The following is a 26,676-nucleotide window of genomic DNA, read 5'->3' on the forward strand; positions in this document are numbered from 1 at the left end:
CAGGTGGTAACATGTTAATTTGGAACAACCCCATACATGCGAGACATGAGGTCGCGGCTTTTTCGATAACCTGATGAATGGTTAGGGTAAACAGGTATAATATGCCCCCCTTAAGCGGAAATGGCAATATACCTAAAACTGGCGCCTTATTCCATCTATTGTCCACTGCAAATCGTTGTTCCTAAAGTCTGTGAAGTGTTGCATGCGAACATTGCCTTTGGAGGGGCGGCTGTGGAAGCTTTGAAACGTTTTTCGAAAACGTTCCAAAATTTGCCTTTTCAAAACAAACGGGGCAATACGCCCCATCAAAAGAAAAACGTCCAGCCCCGTAATAAAACTGTCCCAGAGAATAATTCCACCACATGCTTATCCTAGGAGGGTCTTTTACTAAGTGTTTAACTGCATAAAAGTTGCAAAATAACCCAAGCGAACACAGCTAGCTGCGTTTACAATGAAATCAGCTTACAGGAGGTAAAATATTACGCCAAAAGCCTCGATTTCAGACTTTTTGATATTTTTATTGCTTTTCTGTACCAATCAACTAACGGACCAGCTTGATGGCAATTATTCTTCAATATTTAAGATTTCTAATCGATCACGCATGCAAAAAGCGCTTAAATCGCTAGAAAATGAAGGGGGACGTCTTGCCCCGGTGGGGCGCATTATACCCTTTTACCCTAGTAAGAAAATAGGCAAAGACCACTTACCGGCACTGTTACCGGCTTGGGGTGCCCCGCCGGAAGGCCTGTCCTGGAACCGGGGCATCGAACTGGACACATCTAATGGCTGCATTGTCTACAACTTGATGACGGAACCTGTTCCGTGTGTCCCGCTGGAAGTGGCCAAATATAAAAGTGAGCCAAACCCATTCATGCGACACATCAAACCGTGGCTTTTCGACTACCTGATGAATGGAAAGCAAGTAAATAGGCTCACCCAAGTAACATTTTGATTCCTTATTAGTCTTGTAGAGGTTTGTACAACCGTCAGAAAACCTAATATCTTTTAATTTGGTTTTATTATGGTTCTAAGAACCTCTTCTAGCCTATTTGACTAGAAAATGTTACTTGGGCAGACCTCATGCATGACTACCGATAGTGTTACGGTATCAGATCCGATTTTTGCAGAAATTGACCACACGTAAAAGTGGACCAAACCTATGCATGTGACACACCAAATTGCGGCATTTTCGATAAACTGATGAACGATCAGCATGAAAATAGGCTCAGGCCATATTTGAGACTACAACTGGCAATGGGGATCATCCTCTTGGGATGTTTAGAACACTTGACTCTCACGTCGAGGACCTGGGTTCAAATCCCACTCCCGTCAAACTCACAAAATGTGAGCTCTTCTTTCGGAAGGGAATTAAAGCGTGGGTCCCGAGATGAACTAGCCTAGGGCTTAAAAACTCGTTAATACAGATAAAAAAAACTACTGGCAATGTTCCGGATCCAGTTCTAAGTATAGCGCAGAAAGCAGTCAAATTTAAGGGTGAACCAAACCAATACGACCACCAAAAAACGGCTTTTTTTTTCAAAACCTGGAAAGCGTTGAATAAGACATGAGTGAAGAAGCTGTATGCAATAGAAGAAAATCTTGACAAAATTGATGTGATCCGGTATAATCAAATCATTCAAAACTTCTGAAGTGCAATGATGTAATAATGATCAATGTTGAATGAAAACTTGATTGCATCGACTGGAAGCAAAATTTGTTCAATCTCTACTTGCGTCTAAAATATTTGTGCAAAACGGTGCGATTGCGATTAAAGTTTGAATAAAATAGTATGAAAAATTTCACTTGATTTTTTGTCATGAACATTTCAAATTAAGCAAGCATTGTGTATAATCATAATAAATTTACAGAAAAAAGTTTGATCTTACGCTTGTGCAAAAAATATACAATTGAATTAATCGTCTTGAAGTTTATGAGCATTCATTGATATTGCTGGTGGTCAAAAGTATACTAATAGGACTGATATTGTTTAGCTTTGTCTATATGTTAAACATAACGTCGGAATAAATATGTGCCATCATCAAGTTTTCCTATTCGATAATGGCTAAATCAAGCATGATCAGGATTTAGGAACACTTCAGCTTATTTAGATGGATATATCATAATTATTGCACTGATAACGAGAAAGGCATTATCATCACTAGGTGGATTAATCTGTTTTTTGTGTACTTTTTGTTAGAAGTAAGCACCCATGAAAACAAAAAGAATGGAATCAATCGGTGCCGTATTCGCTTGTTTTCGAATAGGATGAAGATGGGAGCATGAGATTAATGATGGCACAATGTTATGTGACCACAAATATTTTTAATGTTCGGTATTTTTACCATCCTGTAATAAAGAAGCTGTTTATGTTATAGATGCTTTCTTAGTTGATGATATGATTTTTGCAAGGACGTGGGAAAGAGAGTGGGATGAGTAGAACTATGCTTTTGTAGATAGAAGCAAAATCTGTAATGGTAATGATTAAACTTATATTTGAAACTACACCCACGATTCATGCTGGTTTTCATACTATGTTATGCTTTGCTATTGTTTCTCATTGATAGGCAAGCTGATATTGGCACTCTCTAGGAATCTCCTATACTATTTAAGGATATGCAGTGACTATGCATCGTTAAAAGTTTTGTCTCTGACAATGTTTCTTTATACCAACTGATTTATCTGAAGGCGCTGTTTATATGGATAGTATGACTCCTGAACGCAAATAAATAAATTTTTCTAAAGCTTTTCCATTGACCTCCTTCTCATTCATCTGCACGATTACCACTCACCTAACGAAAGAAAGAAATCACCAACGGCATATTGTGTGAATCGAACCGATGATGGCACAACTAGCACCAAACAAAACACACAAAAATATTGGACAAACTGATAAAGAAAACAGAGAACAAAGTGCGACCGAAAGAGCAAAATAACACTATGAGCTCCAGCAAGAAAAAAGCAGCATGATAGAATAACGAAAAAGAAAACCAGTTAAGCCAGAGTAGGGCCACTCACTTAGCTTCTTCGGTCACGAATCCCCCCATGAATGGAACGGAATCGTCCGTTCGTCGGTCGTCGGACTGGACGACGACGCCGAGCAGGAGGAGGATGGGAACAGATTACAAGATTTATTCTGATAGATAAAATAAAGAGCCGTGGGGAAAATGAAGCTACTGGCTGCAACAACGCGCTTCAGCATCTTACGACTCTTCCGCCGCCACCTACGTCTGCGCTTCGCCACTCACCCTGCCTAATAGTAATCTGTGCGCAATTTCGCTCATTTTCTCATCTTGTGTGGGTCTGGTTACCAAGGACCCTTCTTTGTGTAACGAACGGCGGCGACGGCGACAACCGACAACGCTTCCATTCATCGTTCCGTTACGGAACGAGACGAGGGTGGCTGAGAGAACTCATCAAATCATGAGCGCGCTGCGCTGGAACCCTATCCAGCCAGTTAACGGCTTGCTTCCAATCGTCGACAATGTTGTTCCTCTTTCCTGCGGCACTCGGCTCTTGACGACGCCGTGGATCGACTTCCCTTGGCCTTGGCTTGTTGTGTTTCGTCGAGTCATTCAAGTACACATACCCAACCCACACGCTCATCACACCAGAACCAGTCAGCCAGTGCTCGTTGTGTTTTTCACTGCTTCATGATGATGAGCTACAGCTGAGAAATTCGTTGGGTGGGAGCTAAATCCCATTCGATTCCGCAACCTTTCCGCACGTCTCTTTAAGGTGTCCTTAAGACACTGGCAATCGACGCTTTCTTGCTCTCATCCCGCGCGCGCAATCTGGATGTGGAACAGAGTCCGGTGGGAATAAGGAGGTGCGAAGGAAACGAGATTCTTTTCAATATGTACTGGGGTTGTGTCTAAGCTCTGCTGTAATGATGTTTCGTTTGTTGTGTTATGCTTCTCCGGCGTTCTGCTTCCGACCTCCCCGTTCAGGGGATTAGAATTCACTGGAGCAACGGCAGCGGGCTGTGGCTCAAGGGAGGTCCAAAGCAAGGCGGAAAATTGCAACTATAAGAAGCGAGTAGGCTGACCATCCGTCCCGTATTTAACGGGACAACCAAATTTTCAAACACTCGTCATTGGAGCATAGTTAACGTTTTTGACTCAATTATTTGTTTTTTCTAGCTGAAATAGCATTATTAATAACATGCAGTTCTCTTTTTGGACATTGATTTTCTTTTTGTTGAGTTTCCGAAATGTGTCCCGTATTTAAACGGGACAAATCTGGTCAGCCTAGAAGCGAGCGTTATCAAGACGTTCGTCCTCCTACACACTCTTGGTCTCGATAGAAACAGGGTAGGCGACCATGGCCGAAATGCGATCAAAAGAAACCCCATCTAATTAAATGCTTTTGGAAAACGTTTCTTCTTAAACTACTCATTTATTTCGGAACAACTCCCCGTCGGCGGCGGGTGCGACAGACGTCGCACGTCTACTAAGCAGAACCGTTGAACCGATTACGATTGCTGTTAGTAGGTACCTAGGTACTGATGATGAGAGACACAAATTGTGGCAAGGGAAAAATATTTACATTTATTCCCTTGAGTCCGGCGCGACCGGTGACGACAATGGCAATGGTGGCGAGCGACCGACACAGTCATTACAGCGACATGTGGACATTCGGAACCAGCGCACATCTGTGACTTCCCGCGATGCCACCATCGTCGCCTGTGGAAACTGACCAAATGGAATGCGGTGTCCAGGCATATAGCAATTGAATTTGATGTTCGTACAGAGAGGTAGTTCACAAAGACACTTACAAGTTGAAAAATAATCCAAAATCTGGTGAAAGAGATTCTCAGAAACCATAAAAACAGCTTTTCAGAAGCATTTTAAAGAGCTTTCGTGCAGCCTTTACAAGTGATTCAAAGAAGTATAAGAAAAAAAAACTTTTTAGAAGCTTCTTATACAGCTTCACAGTCTGGAGAAACAAAGCTTCTCCGAAGATGCCAAAATAGCTGTACAGTAGTTCTAAAAAAAGCTTTCATGAAGCTTCTGTAGAGATTTTAAAATTTTCTGATACAGTTTTTGAGAACCACTTAAAAGTTCTTTGAAGCAGTCTATTAAAAGGGCCTTGAGAAGGTATAGGCATGTTAAAGAGCTTCATGGTGTTCTGAAAAAAAGATTTTCAAAAGCTTTTGTAAGTGCTTTATGGTAGTTTTGTAGGTAGTTTCAGGAAAAAATGATTTAAACATAATTCAAAATGCTTTCAAGAAGCTGTTATATAAGCTGGACAAGCCTTTCAGAAGCTCTGAGAGAACTTTCCAGAAGCTTTTAAGAAGTTTTCCCAGAAGTGTAAAAAAGTTCTATTAGAGCTTCTGAAAAAAAAAAAACTTAACAATTGTCTGATTTTTTTTCCAGTGGCTTTTGAAAAAGCTTCAGATTCAAAGACCAATTGTTAGACCTCAAAGAAATTCCTGGAAGAGCTTTTAAGTAACTGAAAGTGGTTTGTAGGAGGTTTTGAAATAGTCTAACAAATGCTTCTGCATTTTAAAGAGTTTTTGTGAAGCCTCCACAAGAGATTCAAAGAAGTATAAAGAGCTTTCGTGAAGCCTCTACAAGTGATTCAAAGAAGTATATGAAAAAAAAACTTTTTAGAAAATTTCTTATACAGCTTCACAGTCTGCCGAAACAAAGCTTCCCCGAAGATGCCAAAACAGCTGTACAGTAGTTCAGAAAAAAGCTTTCTTGAAGCTTTTGTAGAGCTTTTTAAAATTTTCTGAAACAGTTTTTGAGAACCACTTGAAAGTTCTTCAAAGTAGTCTATTGAAAGTCTTCCTTGGGAAAGTATAGGCATGCTAAAGAGCTTTATAATGCCCTGAAAAAAAAATTTCAAAATCTTCTGTAAGAGCTTTACGGTAGTTTCTTGGGCAGTTTAAGAAAAAAAATATTTAAAAAAAATCAAAATGCTTTCAAGAAGCTGCTATATAAGCTGGACAAGCCTCTCAGTAGCTCTGAAAGAACTTTCCAGAAGCTTTTAAGAAGTTTCCCCAGAAGTGTAAAAAAGTTCTATTAGAGATTCTTAAAAATACTCGTATTGTCTAATTGTCTGATTTTTTCCAGTGGCTTTTGAAAAAGCTTCAGATTCAAAGATAAATTGTTAGACCTTAAAGAAATCCCTAAAAAAAGAAAAGAAAGAGCTTTCGTGAAGCCTTTACAAGTGATTCAAAGTAGTAGACGAAAAAAAAACTTTTTAGAAGCTTTTTATCCAGCTTCACAGTTTGCCGAAACAAAGCTTCCCCGAGGATGCCAAAACAGCTGTGCAGTAGTTCTAAAAAGAACTTTCTTGAAGCTTCTGTAGAGCTTCTAAAAAAAGTTCTGGAACAGTTTTTGAAAACCACTTGAAAGTTCTTTAACCTTTCAAGACGCCATCAAGCAGCTGAAACTGCACCGCGCTCGCGCTGTATACGACGGGCGAGGATTTTTTGGTAGTGTTGTACTTTTTACAACGGCGTGCGCGTTGAAGGGTTCAAGTGTGGGAAGGCTTCCTTGGGAAGGTATAGGCATGTTAAAGAGCTTTATGGTGTTTTGAAAAAAGATTTTCAAAAGCTTCTGTAAGAGCTTTACGGTAGTTTCTTAGGCAGTTTCAGAAAAAAAATGATGCAAACATAATTCAAAATGCTTTCAACAAGCTGTTATATAAGCTGGACAAGCCTTTCAGAAGCTTTTAAGAAGTTTCCCAGAAGTGTAAAAAAATTCTATTAGAGCTACTAAAAAAAACAATTGTCTGATTTTTTCCAGTGGCTTTTGAAAAGCCATTCAAAGAGCAATTGTTAGACCTCAAAGAAATCCCTGGAAGAGCTTTTAAGTAACTTAAAGTGGTTTTGCAGGAGGTTCTGAAATATTCTAACAAATGCTTATGAATGTACTTGCAAGAAACTCTAAGAAAAGTTTCCCAGAAGCTTCTGAAATAGTTTACTAGGAACTTTGAAATTCAGTATATGAATGCTGAATTGAAAAGCTTATGAAATGAGCTTTCTATAAGCCTTTTAAAGCGTAAATGACTTTACAGAAACGTCTGCAGGAGAACAGCCAAAACACGTGAAGAAGTTTTTGTGAAACCATTGAAAAAGTTTGTCAGAAGCTTTCAATAAAACCAACAAGAATTTTCGGGAAGCGTTTCAAAGAAGCATCGTATACTGTTTTCCAGAATTTTGGAAAAGAGCATTCTAAAAGTTCCTGAGAGAGTTTCCTGGAAGATTTTGAGAGAGCTTTTGAGAACAATCCACAAGAGCAAACCAAAAATATAATAAAAGAGCTTTCCAAAAGCATTTTAGACAGCTTTTGAAAGCCTCGGAAAGAGCTTTCCAGTTGATTCCTGGAGAGTTCTTCACAAGCCTTTATAAGAACATTCAATAAGTGCCCGAAAAAAACTTTCTCAGAAGTCACTTGAAGGACTTTCAACATGAACTTCGAAAAGCTTTCTAGAGATTTTTAAGCATCTCTTCAGTAGTTGTTGAATGAGCTTCTCAGAAGTAGCTGAAGGAGCTTTCCTGAAGCTACTGGTAGAGATTTTCAGACAATTCTGGCAGAGTCTTTCAAAAGCTTTGGAAACACTTTTGCAGAAGCTTGGGGAAGGCGTTGCCACAAGTTTCTAAAACAGCTTCTGAAACTGTTATGTTGGAGCTTTTTGAAAGTTGCTTAGCCCTCTAGAAGTCGCCAAATGATAACATTGCGCTGTGATATTTTGTACATCACCCCAGCCAACGCATATACTGTTGAATATGATGCTAAAGTAGAGGCGATATCCGCGGTTAAATGGATGCATTATGGCCTCCACTTTGGCATCCTATTCTACATCATATACGACTTCGTGTTGGCTGGGACGTTGAATAAAGTTCACCTGTTATACAGAACATCAGTGGGGGACTGCTGGTGGTAGCCGACAGCGCTATTGAAGGAACAAGGTAAAAGAGCTTTTAAGAAGCTTTCAAATAAGCTTATGAAAACGCTTCCAAAAAGTTCCGAAAAGCTCCTCAAAAGCACTTTGACACTTTTTCAAAAAAGCTTTTCAAAATCTTCTCGACGACTTTCCAAGCTTTACTATTACTTTAGAGCTTTTAGTAGAACTTGTTACTTCAGACTCTAGTTTAATTTAAAAACACTTCACTAATACTTTACTTTTGCAAAAGAAAATAAAAAATGAATAACTCTTTTAAAGAAAAACTAGAAAGGACGAGCAAATTCCTTTTAATTCTACTACTGTGCTTATCTTCGGACAGATAGGCCTATTTCGTCTGTGACTTACAGACTTCTTCAGTGTCAAGTGCTCGACACTCAAGTCGAGCACTTGACACTGAAGAAGTCTGTAAGTCACAGACGAAATAGGCCTATCTGTCCGAAGATAAGCACAGTAGTAGAATTAAAAGGAATTTGCTCGTCCTTTCTAGTTTTTCTTTAAAAGAGTTATTCATTTTTTATTTTCTTTTGCAAAAGTAAAGTATTAGTGAAGTGTTTTTAAATTAAACTAGAGTCTGAAGACTTTCCAAGAAGTTTTCGAAAAAGCATTACAGAAGCTCATAAAAAACATTTCAGAAGCTTCTAGAACAGATTTCTAGAAGCTTCTGAAACATAATAACAGAGCCTCTGAAATAGCCTCCAATGAGCTTCCAAAAAGCTCTTAAAAGAGCTTCCAAGAAGCTTTCAAAATGGGTTTCCGGATACTCTTGGCAGGACTGTCCCAAAACTAGAAGAGCTCTCCGAAAAATGTTGAACAGCAGGAGAAGGAAAAGTTTCCCAGCAGCTTCTGAAAGAGTTTTTCAGCTTATAGAAGAGTTTGCGATAGCGATAAAAATGCTATTAATATGCTTCTCAAAGGTTTTTTTTTCAACTTCTAAAAGAGCTTTTTAAATGCTTCTGAAAGAGCTACTCAGAAATGTCTGAAGTAGTTTTGTTGCAGAAGTGTCTAAAGGAGTTTTGAATCATACTTTTAAAAGCCCCTGAAGGATCTCGCCAGAATCTAAAGACTATTTGTGGAGCGGACCTGTTATAGTTAAAGCCTGTGACCATCACGTCGAGAACCTGGGATCAAATCCCACTCACGAAAACCTCACAAAATGTAAGTGCTTTCTTCAGAAAGGAAGTAAAACATGGATCCCGAAATAAACTAGCCCAGTGATAACAATCTCTTTAAAACAGATAACAAAAAACTTAAGAGTATCCAACAAGCTCATGAAAGCTTTGAAAAGTTTCTAGAAGGGCTTCAGAGAAGAATTTAGAAAAACTTCCCGAGTGCTTCATAAATATGTTTTCAAAGCTTCTGAAAGAAGAAGAAAAATCCTGATTCTCAGAAGTATCTGAGAGCTTTTCTGAAGCTTTTGAAAGAATTGAAGTGCTTTTAAGAAGCTGATAAATTGATTTACAGAAGCTTGGTAATTACTTTTCTGAAGCATCGGAGAAGGCTCTCAAATGATGTTGAGATAGCTTTCTAGAAGGTTCTGAAACTTGTAGAAGAGCTTTATAAAGGCGACCCAGATGCATCTGAAGTAGTCTCCTAGTAGGCTGTAACTTCTCAGAAGCTTTTGAAGGAAGTTTTCAAGTCCTTCTGGAGGAGATTTCCAGAAGCTTTTAATGGAACTTCGAATAAGAAGCTTAAGAGGTTTTCGAAAGCTTCTGCAAGACCTTTGAAAGGCTCTAAAGCTTCGAGATAGCTCGTTCACAAACTTTGGAAATGCTCCATCAGAAACTTCGAAATATCTCATGCAAATGCTTCTGGAATGTTTGTCAAAACTCTCCAAGAAACACTTCCGAAAGCTTTTCAAAGAATATCTGGGAGGCTATCTCAAATGCACCAGAAAATTTGTTCCGGAAGTTTTTGGGAAGCTCTTACGAAAGATTTCGGGTCGCTTCTCCAGTAGCTTCTGGGCAGCTCTTTCAGCAGCTTCTGGGAAGCTCTTGCAGCAGCTTCTGGGAAGCTTTTCCAGTAGCTTCTGGGAAGCTCTTCCAGTAGCTTCTGGGAAGCTCTTCCAGTAGCTTCTGGGAAGCTCTTCCAGTAGTTTCTGGGAAGCTCTTCCAGTAGCTTCTGGGAAGCTCTTTCAGTAGCTTCTGGGAAGCTCTTCCAGTAGCTTCTGGGAAGCTCTTCCAGTAGCTTCTGGAAAGCTCTTTCAGTAGCTTCTGGGAAGCTCTTGCAGTAGCTTCTGGGAAGCTCTTCTAGTAACTTCTGGGAAGCTCTTCCAGTAGCTTTTGGAAGCTCTTCCAGTAGCTTCTGGGAAGCTCTTCCAGTAGCTTCTGGGAAGCTCTTCCAGTAGCTTCTGGGAAACCCTTCCAGTAGCTTCTGGGAAGCTCTTCCAGTAGCTTCTAGGAAGCTCTTCCAGTAGCTTCTAGGAAGCTCTTCCAGTAGCTTCTGGGAAGCTCTTCCAGTGGATTCTGGAAAGCTCTTCCAGTAGCTTCTGGGAAGCTTTTCTAGTAGCTCCTGGGAAGCTTTTCCAGTATCTTTTGTGAAGCACTTCCAGTACCCTCTGGGAAGCTCTTCCAGTAGCTTCTGGGAAGCTCTTCCAGTAGTTTCTGGGAAGCTCTTTCAGTAGCTTCTGGGAAGCTTTTTCAGTAGCTTCTGGGAAGCTCTTCCAGTAGGTTCTGGGAAGCTCTTCCAGTAGCTTTTGGGAAGCTCTTTCAATAGCTTCTGGGAAGCTCTTCTAGTATCTTTATGGAAGCTCTTCTAGTATCTTTATGGAAGCTCTTCTAGTAGCTTCTGGGAAGCTCTTTCAGTACCCTCTGGGAAGTTCTTCCAGTATCTTCTGGGAAGCTCTTCCAGTAGCTTCTTGGAAGCTTTTCTAGGCTTCTGGTAAGCCCCTCCGGAAGCTTTCGGAAAGCCTCTCCGGATACCTCTGGAAAGCCCCTTCGGATGCTTCTGGTAAGTCCTTCTGGAGGCTTCTGGGAAGCCCTTCCGGAGGCTTCTGGAAAGCCCTTCCGGAGGCTTCTGGGAAGCCCCTTCCAGAGGCTTCTGAAAGCTTCGTCCAGAAGCTTCAGGGAAGCCCTTCGGGAGGCTTCTGGGAAACTATTCCGGAGGCTTCTGGGAAGCCCCTCCGGAGGCTTCCTTTTAGTAGCCCTGTTCCAATACGAAATCGAGTCCCTGTAACGACGCCAACTGCCCCTGGATCCGATCGATGCTGACTGTCCGGCTTGGGGACATACCATCGCCCAAAACGAAAATAAACACCACCCAGCGCGAAATCGTTAAGCGGCCGGACCCGTGGTGTGTTCGTTTCGGGGTTCGGCCGGCCACCATCATCAGTTCCAGATAGACACAGAAGTAAACAATGGGAGGAAAATTAATTAAACTCAACTACTGGGGCCTGCGAGCCAACGAACTACGGTCAACGCTGCCGTGCGTGTTCCGATGCCCGGGTTCAATGGTGACACTTGGGTCAGTCAGTGGAGGGAAAATGGTGAAAAACAGAGAGGAGTGGGGCTGTCGAATGGACCGCAAAATGTCCCTGGTCCATGTTTGACCACAATCCAGTACTAATGAGGGTCAGTTACGGAATGTGAATATACTGGGAATGAGGGTGAGTGGGTGGAAGTTTATTTTATTTTTCTGAAATTCTCCATGGTTTATCAATGCAATTTTTCCGAATCATTAGGACTGACGCAATGCCTGATAGTGCCAGCTTTAATTGATGGCGTCTGGAAAGTTATCTGATTTTGTCGAGAAAGATCACATATACGTTCATAAAGACAAATGACAATTCAGCTTGTAAAAAAAAATATATGGTAAAATAAAAAAAGAAAAACTAAAATGGAACTTTTTGAATCAAGGATGGTGAGAAAAATTTATTCATAGTCTCAAAGTTCAAACAGTTTCTCTACTTTTTACAGTGGATGTTTCGAAAACGGAACAGTTTTCTAGTGCCGCAAGATTTAAAGCCATTTTATGTTTTTCTCTTGTCAAAATACAAAAAAAAAATCGACTGAGTTGATAATGAAAACATAATGACAAAAAACTCTTCACTATCACTTTTGAGCTGTTTTGTTTAAGCTGTTTGATTGAGACACAAATAAAAAAATGGAGAAAAATATGTGCAATGTTGTTATTTCTTCAGCAAAAGAAAAAAAGGAAAAATATTATTTTTTTTATTCTGAACTATTTTTTATAACGAAAATCAATAAAATTCGGTATTTTGTTTGAAATATTTACTTCTCAGGAGAAAGAGTAGAAATTATCTAGGCGTTTCATAGATGTTCGTAGAAAACTTCGATAAAACGAAATAAGCATTCATTTCTGGCTTGTAATCTTAACTGAAAACAACGGCCAAACAACGACCAGTATAACCGGACACCAAATCACAGAGAATCACTTTCAAAAGAAAATCGTAGCTTCCGTGCGAACTGATCCGATACTGATGATGTCGTGGCCACCCGTTCACCCCACCCCTGGGCACCGATCGAAACAATCGTTTGTCTGTTCCGATTCCACACAACGGCCGGGAAAAGTGTTATGTGCTTATGATTCCGTTTCGGCTATGCGCTGGGCACTACCAGCACCCTCGGACTGTATCAATCTGATGGAGAATTTCGTGTGTAATTTGATTCCGGAGCCCCTAGATAGTGATGAGGCATTCCCTCACTGGAGGTTTCATTCGGGTTGTGCCATGGGGGCAGCTAGCTTAGAGGCTGTGATGTGTGTGTGTGGGAATCCGATGATCGAGTGCGTGGGAGTTCTATGTCGGAAAGTGGTTTTATTTTCCTATCATATCGTTGATTCCGGCCGAATCCAGACGGAAGGTATGAGGAAATGTGTGACCAGAAATAGGGAGAATTGGCGTCGAATTTCCCATTGCTTCTGATGTGCCTTTGATCGTCATCTAACAGCATCGACACCAACGCTGTCATGTATGCATCATACAGTACATTTAACGGCAGTTTTTTTGCTTCGAACTAACGTATTTGGATTTTAAGATTGACAAGTTCACAAATGATTTAAGAAAATTCCATGTCATATAAAAAAAGCTCCATTATTATTTTTATTTTTTTTATTGTATTAGTTTAGTTATATGGCACTTTACATTGATGGTGGCTCCAAGGAGGAACAACACCTGGAAGGTTGTCAAAGCATTCCTGATTTTTTTTTAATACCTGACAGACATACTTAGCAAATTACTTAAAAAACAAATGTTTTTTTTTATCAGAAAATTACTCATTTTTATATTTTTTTTCATTTCTTGATTTAACATTATTAGGCAACTTTTGACTTGGGTTTCAGATCCTTAACTTCAAGAATCACTTTTTGCCCAACTGTCTTACAAACAATCTCTTACGAGTTGACAAATAATTCAGGAAACTTTATTTTTTTTAAACATACTATTTTTGTTTTTTTTTATTATATTTTTTTATATATATTTTTTTAATTTTACACTATGTTACCGGGTCCCAAAATTAGGAAATTTTTTTTTGCCTCACCCTCCTTTACAGAAGCTTTTACAAGCTGAAACATAATTTAGAAAGAATTAATGCATTTTTTGAAAAAAAAAATATTTTTAAATTTATTTTTTTTCTTTTTTATTCGGAACTAGGGTTTAAGCTCTCAAACTTAAAGTATCGCTTTGCGCCCACTCTCCCCTACAAAGACCACTTACCGATTTCTTCACGAACGACACAAAGCCGTAGCCTTTGGATTTCAGCGTCTGTGGATCCCGGACCACGCGGCAATCTCTGCAAATAGAGGAAGAAAAAAAAATGTGAGAAGGATCTGTTCTGTCCTGGTCTCGGTCGCGTTCTTATATGATGGAAAATTGGCAAAGACAGGTATGTAGGTATTGGCACTCCGTGAACGGTGATTTGAGATCCGACTCTAGTAGCAGCGTGTCGAATGCCAACACGTCTCTGGAGCTGAATCGGGATTTATTTTAATCCGGAGCGACACGTTTTGCCAACAAGTTGACTTTTTCTTGAGCGAGCGCTATTTCGTCAATAATTTCCTACAGTGAAGCCAATTTTCCGTGCGTTTATGCTGGAATTTCCCGGGCTCCATTTGCATAAACCATAACCCTGAGATAAGTGTAGCGGCAAAACGCTTTTTCCACCACTCTACTTCAAACTGTGCTCGACTTTGCATGGAACACTTTCCCAACTTTTCGCCACTCGAAACCGACTGGAGCGAGAGCCAATAAAAGCAACTTTTTCCATTCACATTCGCACTTAAAATTTATTTCCCTTTCAGGCGGCGCGCTTCGGGTGGAATAATTTTACCGCACAGTTTTTCTTCCGCCGTGTCACTTCTGTTGAAGACTTATTTACTTGTTTTAACTTAGCTGGATTATGATGAAACTAGTTTTGAGTTGAAAAATTGTCGAATCGATTTCGTTTTATTCCAATGTCGACAGAAAATAAAAAGTATTAAACAATAATAAAAAATGACAAAAAATGAAGTTGTAAGATGCATAATACATTTACATAAAGTGAACAAATAGTCAAACAGAAAACTGACTTAGAAATGAAAAACAGTAGAGAACAATGAAATGAACAACCAAACGAAATCAACGAAAAAAAAAAGAAAAAAAAAAAACTCGTTTTATCAAACAGAAATGCAAGTGGGCGAAAACCTACGCCACGGCTAATGATAATTCAATAAACAGAAATGGAAAACTATTAGCCAAAGCACTCGTTAAATCTTTAAACAGATCCATTTATCATGTTGTGCGCTGAACGTTTTCTTTATTTGCTCGTGTAGCACATTGCCGGCCGAGATGGAAGACGGGGCGAACTAAAAACAAAAAAAAATCTGCAACCCAATGCTAAATGGGTTCAAGTCGAGACAAACCATCCGGAGGCGCCAGGAACACCCCCATTTATAAGCTGAGTGTAATTCAATTGTTTCCAGAACGGAGAGTGTAATAAAAAAGAAGCTTTCGAGCTCGGTTCGAGTCAACGGCGACAGAGACGGAGACCGAAACCGAGACAGCAGAAGAGTTTCCTCCTTATGGTCCTGGTCGTTGTTGGTGGCTCCGTGGAGGAACAACACCCGAAACGATGACAAAGCGCTCCTGAAGGAGTTGAACCATCAGAGAGGCTAACGGGGTCATTCTGGATAGTGGAAATGGAGGTGGGGAGATGGAGGTCGGTTGTAAAATAGAGCTGCACCAGCATCGACCGGAGTCATTCGTCGCTTAGTCGATCGGTGTGTGTGTTTGTATTTGTGGGTATTTGCGAAAGAAAACGGCTGCTGCTGCTGCTGCGCTCGAGATAGCGAGCATCTCCGGGAGTGGCTGGGAAGAAAAACTTAAATAAATATATTCCCAAGGCGATAGTTTTCAAATGGAACGGGCCAAAGTGAAGATGGAAGATTTTTCAGCAGGTCAGCATCGGAGGTTACATTTCGGGGGTTGGGCAGGATTGGGTAAACGATTAGACGAGTCATGCATGATATGGTCAGGAAGATGGTACGGGGTGGACGTTGATTGGCTTCTATTAGAGGAAAAGGTGATTGGCTTTAATTTTTGCCAGCTGGTGGAAATTTGGGCTGCACGATTTTGGGACATATATAAATCCTTCTTTCTTACGTTGTTTTTGATAGAGATGGCACAGAAATCTATTTGGCAATCGATTTCTTTCAAATGGTAGAAGTTCTGTTCAAATGGTGTGCAATATTTAAGAATGAGGGGACCAAAGTTACCAAACAATACCAGAATCTAGAAAATATCAGATCTGAACAGAGGTAAACTAGGACTTGTAAGAAAATGGTCTATAAAAAATTCAGTAGTAGACTCAGTAAGATCATAATTAGACAAAACAAAACCAGAACTAATAACTTGATCGTGCCAGGATCAGGACTATATTTAGCAACAGTGTGCTGACAACAGATTGTAATGGAGCAGAATAAGAGCACATCAAAATTAGACTAGAAAAGAAACCAGGACATTTTTCCCTCTTAAATGATTCTCACTCTTCAGTCTTACTTCTCACTCTTTCTCATTCCCTCATTTTTTTATCCTGTCTCATTCCCTACTCCCTATTCCCATTCCCTATTCCTGCTTATTTACTTCTCACTATTTTAGAACTGTTTTTGAACAGTTTTCTTCATACCGTTCATTGATCTCTCTTCACTTATCTCATCTCATTCCTCACTCTTTACTCCTTTGTGCTTACTTTCAATACTGACTTCTAACTGCTTCGCATTCCTAACTCCTCACTATAGACTGCTTACTTCCCTCGCCTTACTTTCACTGCTCATTCTTCACTACTCACATCCCTCTTCTCACACGTCATTGCCCCCTTCTCACTCCACAATCTTCACTATTCAATGCTCATTCATTACTGCTTACTCCAACTATTCATTCTAAACGTCTCACTGCTAACTTCTCATTACCAGAAGCCAATCCATTTTTCCCTACTCACTAATACACACTCCACATTACTCATTCCAAAGTATTTATTTATCAGTTCTTCTCCTCACTTACTCATAACGCCTCAATTTTATTGTTGCTTTCTCATTACTCACTCTTCAATACCTCACAATTCACTTCTCACAAATTCAGTTCACATTTCTTAAACTTTTCTCCATAACACTCACTCTTCACTTATTATTTCTCATTCCTTACTCTTTACACCTTGGAGCTTACTTTCACTACCTCCTCACTTATGCTGCTTATCTCTCACGCATTATTTTCACTGCTCATTCCTCATTTCTCACTTCCTCCTCCCCACTTGACACTGCTCACTTCTCACTCCTCAATCTTCGCTGTTCAATGCCCATAAATTACTGCACACTCCTACTACTCACTTTTAACTTTTCACTGCTTCACACACTTTACGTCTCACCCATCACCCTCATTGATCACAAATCACTCCTGACTACTCACTTCAAACGATTTACTTATCACTCTACACTGCTCGCTTCTCACTCCTCACCCTCCACACTTTTCAACCGTCAGTAGTTGTCCTTCACGGCATACTCCAGCTTCTCACTCTTCATTTCTCACTCCACTTTCTGCTTTCTACTTTCAACCTTCACTAAAAGAAGAGTGAATTATTAGTGAATTTCGAAGTAGTTTCAGGGGAAACTCCCGAATGCCTTTGAATTTTTCCAGGACATCTTTGAAGCGCTCCTGAAACACCTCAGAAACCCGCTGAAAGCTCCCAAGACCCCTTGAAGCTCCTCGAAATATCCTGAAACCCACCTGGAATCCGCATGAAGCACCGCTGAAATTCCTCGAAACTCTTCATATTCTCCGTGAAATCCCATTAATGATCATGACCCTCCGAGAATCTTCCAGAAATCATGAAAGCCAAATGTTACCTCATGGAACTTCCTGAAACCGCCTGAACCCTCCAAAAATCTTCTAAAACATCTCTACTACCCACATGAAGCATCATGAGGCTCTCTGAAGTCCATAAAATACTCTGGAACCTCCTGTAATCCCTCAGAAAGGTTTATGAAACCCCTGAAACTTAACCCTTTGAATTCCCCTAAAACCTTTTGAAGTTCCTCTTCAACACTCCTGAGGGCCCACGAAACTTGCCTGAAATCATTAAGCCCAACCATCCTGAAAGCACTTTCTGAAATCTTCGTGAAATACCCTGGAAACTCCCAAACCCTCGAGCACCTCCAAAACTCTTCTCATGACCCTCTATGAAGCTCACGAAATCCCCTGGGACCTCCTGAAATCCATCTGTAACTTACATGGAAAGTAAAGAATTGCTGTCAGGCTCTGCGAGCCAGCAATCAACAAGAATTGCGACGGAAAATCTGCAACAGAACTGTACGAACCGAGACCAACGGTAACGACCCTAGCGAACAAGAATGACTTGCGATTGGAAACTTGCTACGCCCCAACCTCCATTTAGGTAATGAGTCGGGACTGCCCAAGTTTCCTAAATGGATATAGTTTCTTACCTTAATGGGTTTCAAGATTGTAAAGAATTTTGAGAAGAGCGAATGGCTAGCAGATGTAAAAAAGAGCGGGCCATGGCTTTCAGATGGTCAGGGGTAAGGTCAGATGGATTTCAAGGGACTTTTGAGGGAGGAGGGATCAGAGGCATTTCAAGGCGCTTCAGAAGGTTTCAGAGGGCTTTTAGGAAGCTTCATAGGCTCCCAGGTGACCTTCAAGATGGTGTTTCAGAGACGTTTGAAAGCGCTTCATTGCGTTTCTGGACGTTTGGGATGTGTTTTTGGAGGCTCTCAGGCTAGCTTCACAGGAGTTTTATAGGGGTTTCAGAGGCGTTCCAAAGCATTCCAAGGCATTTCAGAAGGTTTCAGAGGGATTTAACCCCTTCGGGATGACTTTTTCACCTAGCTCGCCGCTGTAGAACACGTCAGTGAGGTGCAAATGACCCAACCGTCCTGAAAGGGTTAAGGGGGCTTCAGGGGCTCTCAGGTGAATGTCACATAGATTTAATGGGGGTTTCAGAGGCATTCCAAGATGTTTCAAGGCATTTCCATGCGTTTCTAGGCATTTCAGGAGGTTTCAGAGAGGATTAAGGGAGTTCTAGAGCCACTCAGGCATTTCAGAGCGTTTCAGGAGGTTTCAAGGGGCTTAATGAGCTCGCAGGAGAATTTCACGGGGTTTTAAGAGGCGTGTCAAAGCGTTTCAAAGTGTTTCAAGGCATTTCAAGGCGTTTCAGGGCGTTTCAAGGGAGTTTTTGGGGGGCTTCAGAAGGTCTCAGGTGAATTTGGGGTATTAGAGGTGTTTCAATGCGTTTCAGATTGTTCAGGTTTCACGGTGGTTAAAGGGGACTTCAGAAGCTCGCTAGTAAATTTATCGGAGGATTTATGGCTTTCCTCAACCAGATACTGAACTCTCCACTTGACAATGTAATAGGATGCAAGAGGCAATGCAAGCTTAAATTTCATTCATAATACTCCAATAGATCACTACAGATGACCTAGACTCCAGGGAGATCTCGGATACTCTCATACAATTATAGAACCCACCACTCGATAGAACATAGATGCCTAGGATATTCTGACTGAGCTGATAACGTCTATTAAACTTTCAGGAGACATACTGGACATGATAGATTACAAATCATAGCTTTGTATAATGAAAGAACTTACCGTTACAACTGTGAACTTAAGGATCTAAACTCAAGAACAGTTTGGATGACTGAGGATATCTGGAAACGGCTTCCCAGAAGCCTCCGGAAGGGCTTCCCGGAAGCCTCCGGAAGGGCTTCCCGGAAGCCTCCGGAAGGGCTTCCCGGAAGCCTCCGGAAGGGCTTCCCAGAAGCCTCTGGAAGGGCTTCCCAGAAGCCTCTGGAAACGGGCTTCCCAGAAGCCTCTGGAAACGGGCTTCCCAGAAGCCTCTGGAAACGGGCATCCCAGAAGCCTCTGGAAACGGGCTTCCCAGAAGCCTCTGGAAACGGGCTTCCCAGAAGCCTCTGGAAACGGGCTTCCCAGAAGCCTCTGGAAACGGGCTTCCCAGAAGCCTCTGGAAACGGGCTTCCCAGAAGCCTCTGGAAGGGGCTTCACCAGAAGCCTCTGGAAGGGGCTTCACCAGAAGCCTCTGGAAGGGGCTTCACCAGAAGCCTCTGGAAGGGGCTTCACCAGAAGCCTCTGGAAGGGGCTTCACCAGAAGCCTCTGGAAGGGGCTTCACCAGAAGCCTCTGGAAGGGGCTTCACCAGAAGCCTCTGGAAGGGGCTTCACCAGAAGCCTCTGGAAGGGGCTTCACCAGAAGCCTCTGGAAGGGGCTTCACCAGAAGCCTCTGGAAGGGGCTTCACCAGAAGCCTCTGGAAGGGGCTTCACCAGAAGCCTCTGGAAGGGGCTTCACCAGAAGCCTCTGGAAGGGGCTTCACCAGAAGCCTCTGGAAGGGGCTTCACCAGAAGCCTCTGGAAGGGGCTTCACCAGAAGCCTCTGAAAGGGGCTTCACCAGAAGCCTCTGGAAGGGCTATCCAGAAGCCTCTGGAAAAGGGTTTCACCAGAAGCCTCCGGAGGGGTTTCCCAGAAGCCTCCGGAAGGGCTTCCCGGAAGCCTCTGGAAGGGGCTTTCCGGAAGCCTCTGGAAGGGGCTTCACCAGAAGCCTCTGGAAGGGGCTTCACTAGAAGCCTCTGGAAGGGGCTTCACTAGAAGCCTCTGGAAGGGGCTTCATCAGAAGCCTCTGGAAGGGGCTTCATCAGAAGCCTCTGGAAGGGGCTCATCAGAAGCCTCTGGAAGGGGCTTCATCAGAAGCCTCTGGAAGGGGCTTCATCAGAAGCCTCTGGAAGGGGCTTCATCAGAAGCCTCTGGAAGGGGCTTCATCAGAAGCCTCTGGAAGGGGCTTCATCAGAAGCCTCTGGAAGGGGCTTCACCAGAAGCCTCTGGAAGGGGCTTCACCAGAAGCCTCTGGAAGGGGCTTCACCAGAAGCCTCTGGAAGGGGCTTCACCAGAAGCCTCTGGAAGGGGCTTCACCAGAAGCCTCTGGAAGGGGCTTCACCAGAAGCCTCTGGAAGGGGCTTCACCAGAAGCCTCTGGAAGGGGCTTCACCAGAAGCCTCTGGAAGGGGCTTCACCAGAAGCCTCTGGAAGGGGCTTCACCAGAAGCCTCTGGAAGGGGCTTCACCAGAAGCCTCTGGAAGGGGCTTCACCAGAAGCCTCTGGAAGGGGCTTCACCAGAAGCCTCTGGAAGGGGCTTCACCAGAAGCCTCTGGAAGGGGCTTCACCAGAAGCCTCTGGAAGGGGCTTCACCAGAAGCCTCTGGAAGGGGCTTCACCAGAAGCCTCTGGAAGGGGCTTCACCAGAAGCCTCTGGAAGGGGCTTCACCAGAAGCCTCTGGAAGGGGCTTCACCAGAAGCCTCTGGAAGGGGCTTCACCAGAAGCCTCTGGAAGGGGCTTCACCAGAAGCCTCTGGAAGGGGCTTCACCAGAAGCCTCTGGAAGGGGCTTCACCAGAAGCCTCTGGAAGGGGCTTCACCAGAAGCCTCTGGAAGGGGCTTCACCAGAAGCCTCTGGAAGGGGCTTCACCAGAAGCCTCTGGAAGGGGCTTCACCAGAAGCCTCTGGAAGGGGCTTCACCACCCAAGCAACACACATGTTATAATAGAGTTACGACAGCGCAAATTTTGGTTGTATAGAAGTTTACTTTACGTTATTTTAACATTGTGTTTAAATAACGTAAAATAAATTTCTATACAACCAAAACTTGCGCTGCCGTAACTTTTATATAACATGCGTGTTGCTTGGGCAGAAGCCTCTGGAAGGGGCTTCACCAGAAGCCTCTGGAAGGGGCATCACCAGAAGCCTCTGGAAGGGGCTTCACCAGAAGCCTCTGGAAGGGGCTTCACCAGAAGCCTCTGGAATGGGCTTCACTAGAAGCCTCTGGAAGGGGCTTCATCAGAAGCCTCTGGAAGGGGCATCACCAGAAGCCTCTGGAAGGGGCTTCTCCAGAAGCCTCTGGAAGGGGCTTTTCCAGAAGCCTCTGGAAGGGGCTTCACCAGAAGCCTCTGGAACTGGCTTCACCAGAAGCCTCTGGAAGGGGCTTCACCAGAAGCCTCTGGAAGGGGCTTCACCAGAAGCCTCTGGAAGGGGCTTCACCAGAAGCCTCTGGAAGGGGCTTCACCAGAAGCCTCTGGAAGGGGCTTCACCAGAAGCCTCTGGAAGGGGCTTCACCAGAAGCCTCTGGAAGGGGCTTCACCAAAAGCCTCTGGAAGGGGCTTCACCAAAAGCCTCTGGAAGGGGCTTCACCAAAAGCCTCTGGAAGGGGCTTCACCAAAAGCCTCTGGAAGGGGCTTCACCTGAAGCCTCTGGAAGGGGCTTCGCCTGAAGCCTTATGAAGGGGCTTCCCCGGAGCCTCCGGAAGGGCTTCCATGAGGCCTTTAAAAGAGGTTTCTTCGAACGCTCTTCGCTCTGACCTTATTCTTGGATCCAGCGAAGCTAATGAAGGAAGATACTGCAAATAGGCAAGCATCCCAAATATTCCTCCTGCATTTGCCGATATCATCCATGTTCAAGCCTTGTTCCGAGTCATAAAGCAACACTTTGCTGCGCTATCATTGTTATCGGGCGCATTGTTTGCCCGTAAACTTTGTTCTCTGCTGGTCGGTTTTGGAAACGACTTTTGCCAAACTGAGCCTCCACCACCACTCAGTCCCAACAAGATCAATACTAGACAGCAAGACAAACACGGTAAACTTTGCATTTGTTCAAGCATCGTCTAACATAAACAGAAACATCCCCTTCCTCGCAGTTGGATAGGCCACACAGGCCGCCCCGTTTCGGAAAGTTCCCAACTTGATGGAGCCGCATGGTAAGGCACTTGAAATAAACCCACCACCGCACCGCCGCCGTTTGCTCTCGCAGCAAAGTTGTAAAATTCCTCGCTTGTCGGATTACCCCGGCGGAATCCCACATCAAAGCGGAGAAGACTATCAATTACCCAGAACCGAAGATAACTTTTACCTTTTGGGGGTTTATTGTTCGTGCGGAGGGCTTAGACTTGCAATAAACCGGGAACCGTGCAAACAGCATCACCGACAGCGATGACGGCGACGACGACAGCTCGGTAAAACTTAAGCCAACCAGCGAACCTCAGGCTGCCGCAGCGACACCACCCTCGCGGACGCACACAAGTGGAGTGCCAAACTTTCCGCAAGAGCAATTATATTCAAATCAGTTTTAACTACGTGAATTTTAAGCATCGTAAAATATTTTCCGTCCTGGGCTTCTTGGGCACCGCAACTTGCCCAACTCCAACACCCGAAAACGGTTTGCTGCTCCTTCGGAATGGCATCATCCATCCCATCCAGGTAGCCGTCCCGTACGGTGATGGTCTGCTGGCTCCTTCGAACCAACACCTTGACGACGACTGAGATTCGCTCGGTTAGCGCGATGATTCATCTGGAATTAATAAGCGAAGGAGAGGACCCATCACAACCATCCACGATCCATGCAGTTTCTTTCTCGTTGCCAAATTCCAGCACCCCAGCAGAAGCAACTTACAATGCCGACGATGTTTCCCCAAGAATTACAAGTCCTCTACTGCCGCACTCTCTAGGCAGGGCGTCGTCGCGTTGATCTAGGGACCGCAGCAGCAGCTTGGAGTGGTTTTTGGGTTTGGGTTCGGAGTGAGAACAAGAAAGCGAACGCCAATCATCAGCTTTTTCGCATTAGACAGAATTAGCATATCGTATCAATTTGGAGCTAAATTATTCATTCTCATTTTCGGCTGCCGAAGCTAATTTGAATTACTTTGTAGTCGGGTGGCTGTGTAGTTGGCTTCAGTGGCGGCGGTAGTTGTCTGGAAACCATTCGAAACCGTTGCGCTGGTAATGAACAGGAGCTTGTTCTACAGCATGTTGGTTCAATTTGAATATTTTATCATTTGGGTCATTAGGTACAGACTGGCAGGAGTCTGGATAACGGGGATTTACTTGACAAGGAATGCTATGTTACCTTAAAGAAGGAATAATTTATAAGGAAAAATAAGTAATATGCACAGGGTCTACGTTACCGTAACTATGGACGCGCAAGTTTTCATCAAAAATATGCTTGGGGTTTCTGGGTTCGATTCTGCCACATGATAGAAAAAGAAAAATGCTCAAATGGAAAAGATAGATCTTAGCTAATGGGAGATAGTGCCAGTCCCAGTTGATACCCCAAGTAACAAAATTAATTTTATAATGCTTTTGAAGTATTCTTCAACACCTGTTCTTTAAAACCATGCATAAACCAAATTGCTCTGCAAAACGACATCAACTCAACCATAAACCCGCCATAAGACCAAAGAGGCCCATCCTAAGATGCACTTGGAGAGTTGTTTTTAAATTTCTCTTAAAACTTGTTGTACTTCCCAAGTTGTCCTCAAGGCGAATTGCTCTCTCCTTGTAGAATTCTTCAAGTGCACGATAAAACGATAATAAATTTGTCGGGGTTGGTATTTAAAAATATTATTCCTGGTCATGCGAACATTGCTCATGAGTTTTCTCAACATGGCTTCCATTGAAATCTAGGCCGGTGGTCGGTCCATTATTGATGGATTTAATCAACATCACCATAAGATCGTCTTAAATTTCTTTCAACTCATGCCAGAGCTAAAAGCATAACTCAAGAATACTAGGATTTATAACGTTCTCAATGCAGCCTGGTTGGCCTCCTTCAAGAACGTCTTAAATTTATTTCATCTTATGCAAGGGTAAGAAGTATTACTCAAGAGTACTCAGGTTTATAACGTTCTTGATGTAGGTTTATGCTACCTTCGCCGAGAACGTCATAAATCATGTACGCCAAATTGTAAACAAACAATGAATTATCGCACCGGGGTGGACTTTGTGAATCTCGTCCGATGAATTTAATTATCAGCCCGGCAGGCAGACCTTTTTCGATAACCGGCCTTGATGCGGTGCAGTGCATCATTCCTCCGGTTAGCACTTCCAACAGGTAAGTAGTTGTTGATTTTGAAGTTCGATGATTGGAACCCCGATTGCACGGGAATCGACGTCCTGGATGACGATACCCACCCCATTTCGGATGCTGCAACCGGAGGAACTTGGCACTACACCGCGTCGCGGTTGGGTTTCCGGGTAGGTGTTCTTGATTGGCAGCAATAATGGAACGATGAGAATCAAAATCTGATGCTTGAGTTTTTTCTTGTATTTTTCATATACCAAACTGTTCTTATGCGAGAACAGTTGCTATTGATCAAGAACGGATGATTGAAGATAACTACAAGAACCTTATAGAACTGAAAATAAGTTCAACAGTTCTTGTTGTGTTTATGGTTTTATGAACTGAACCTCAAGTATTCTTGGAGGTGTTTTTAAAACCACATATTGACGAAGAATAGTTGTGCTCAGCTGAAACTCCGATAAGATCAACTAGAATATGCAATGTTCCGATAAAACTATCATAAAAACTAATAAAACCAAATAGAATTGAGATTGTTACTTGGGACGTTTCGCCAAAAAAAAAGAAGGAAACATTAAAAATCAGGAAGAAAAAGTAGAAGGAGAAAATGAAGAAGGAGGAAAGGAAGAATACAAAAAAGAAGGAAAGAGTAATTTTCACCAAAAAAAAAACTGAGGTGATTCCTCTTATAATCCCTTATAAAAGACATTTATGTCAATATATTCTTGTTGAAAAATTCTCCAGGGATTTTTCAAAAGATTCTTTCAGGAATTTTCCCGGAATTTTCATTGGCAATTCTTCAGGAGTTTGTCAAGAAATTTATCAAAAGATTCGTTTTGAAACTGATTCAAAGTTTTTCTCAGAAATTCCTTCCGAAACTTTCCTTGGATTTCTCGAGGGATTCTATAAAAAAATCCTTCAAAGATTGCTACAAAAGTTCATGCTTCATGTATTTCTTCAAACTTTTTTTTTAGGAATTCCTCCTTCTATATTGACAGATTTCTCCAAACATACTTTTAGAAATTTCTCAAAAAATTCTTCTCGGCATTTCTCCAGAGCTTTCTCCAGAAATTTCTCCAAACGATTATTCAAAGGTGCAATTCCAGGAGAATTTTTCGAAATGATTCTTCCAAAAATTTCTCAAACGTTTTCCTTTAATAAAGCAAAATTTTCCAGATATTTTTCCAGAAATTATTGCTAAACCTAAAGTTCCTTTAGGTACCTATTACTCCATTTATTAGGGAAATTTCTCGAGATTTTTTTGGGAATTCCTCTTTTAAATTCCCAACAAATTTTTCTGGAATTTTCTCCAGATGTTCCTACCATAGTTCTTTTAGTTTTGCATCAGTATTTCTTTGGACTTATTCAGACCTTCACAGTTTTTTCAGATTTTTTTCCAATGATTATCTCAATAATTCCCGTAGAAATTACTAAATTTTCAAGTATTTTTCCTGAAATTTTTCTATGAATATCTACAGGAGGTTCTTCAGTTCATCGAAGTATTATTCCAGTTTTTTTTTCAATAAATATTTTATTTACTTCAGTGGTTTTCTAAAAAATTTCACCAGATTATTATTCTGATGTTATGCGAAATTTCAATCAAAAATTTCTCCAGGTAATTGTTCAAAGAATATTTGTACAAAACCCATCAGAAACTGTATCAAACAATGTCTCTAGGAGTTATTACAACGATTCCACAGTGGAGCACCTAGTACATCAAAACTGATCAAAATTATGTTGACGCATTTTCGCAACCCAAATGCAACCCAAATTAGTAATGAAACGTATTTCATAGTTTTCGTATTTTTTTATTTCGTCATTAGGGTGACCAATTTTATAATTGTAAAAGTCGAGATTTTTCGAAACTTAAATTTTTCAAAAAATCACAACTTTTGAACCAGCTGACCGATTTTAAACTTCTTTTTTTTGCTTGAAAGCTGTTGATTTCTAGTTTTCAGCAAAAATACGTTCAGAGGGCCAAATAGTGTTTTAAGGCAAATAATATCATATAATAATATAATTATCACGATTTTTTCAAAATGTTGCAACTTTTTTGCAAGTTTTTTTTTCAATAAATATTTTATTTACTTCAGTGGTTTTCTAAAAAATTTCACCAGATTATTATTCTGATGTTATGCGAAATTTCAATCAAAAATTTCTCCAGGTAATTGTTCAAAGAATATTTGTACAAAACCCATCAGAAACTGTATCAAACAATGTCTCTAGGAGTTATTACAACGATTCCACAGTGGAGCACCTAGTACATCTAAACTGATCAAAATTATGTTGACGCATTTTCGCAACCCAAATGCAACCCAAATTAGTAATGAAACGTATTTCATAGTTTTCGTATTTTTTTATTTCGTCATTAGGGTGACCAATTTTATAATTGTAAAAGTCGAGATTTTTCGAAAC

General features: G+C 41.9%; 1 protein-coding gene across 2 annotated transcripts in view; it reads right to left on the reverse strand.

Moving 5' to 3' along the window:
- LOC109423650 (cytotoxic granule associated RNA binding protein TIA1) overlaps positions 1-26,676 on the reverse strand; it is a 775,397-nt gene that overhangs the window by 150,294 nt on the left and 598,427 nt on the right. For both annotated transcript variants that reach the window (XM_029867668.2, XM_029867667.2), the window contains one exon: positions 13,586-13,661. In XM_029867668.2, the coding sequence (XP_029723528.1) occupies positions 13,586-13,661 (76 nt within the window). The remainder of the gene's footprint in view (positions 1-13,585; positions 13,662-26,676) is intronic.

This window comes from Aedes albopictus, chromosome 1 (genome assembly GCF_035046485.1).
Source record: "Aedes albopictus strain Foshan chromosome 1, AalbF5, whole genome shotgun sequence".
Lineage (NCBI taxonomy): Eukaryota > Metazoa > Arthropoda > Insecta > Diptera > Culicidae > Aedes > Aedes albopictus.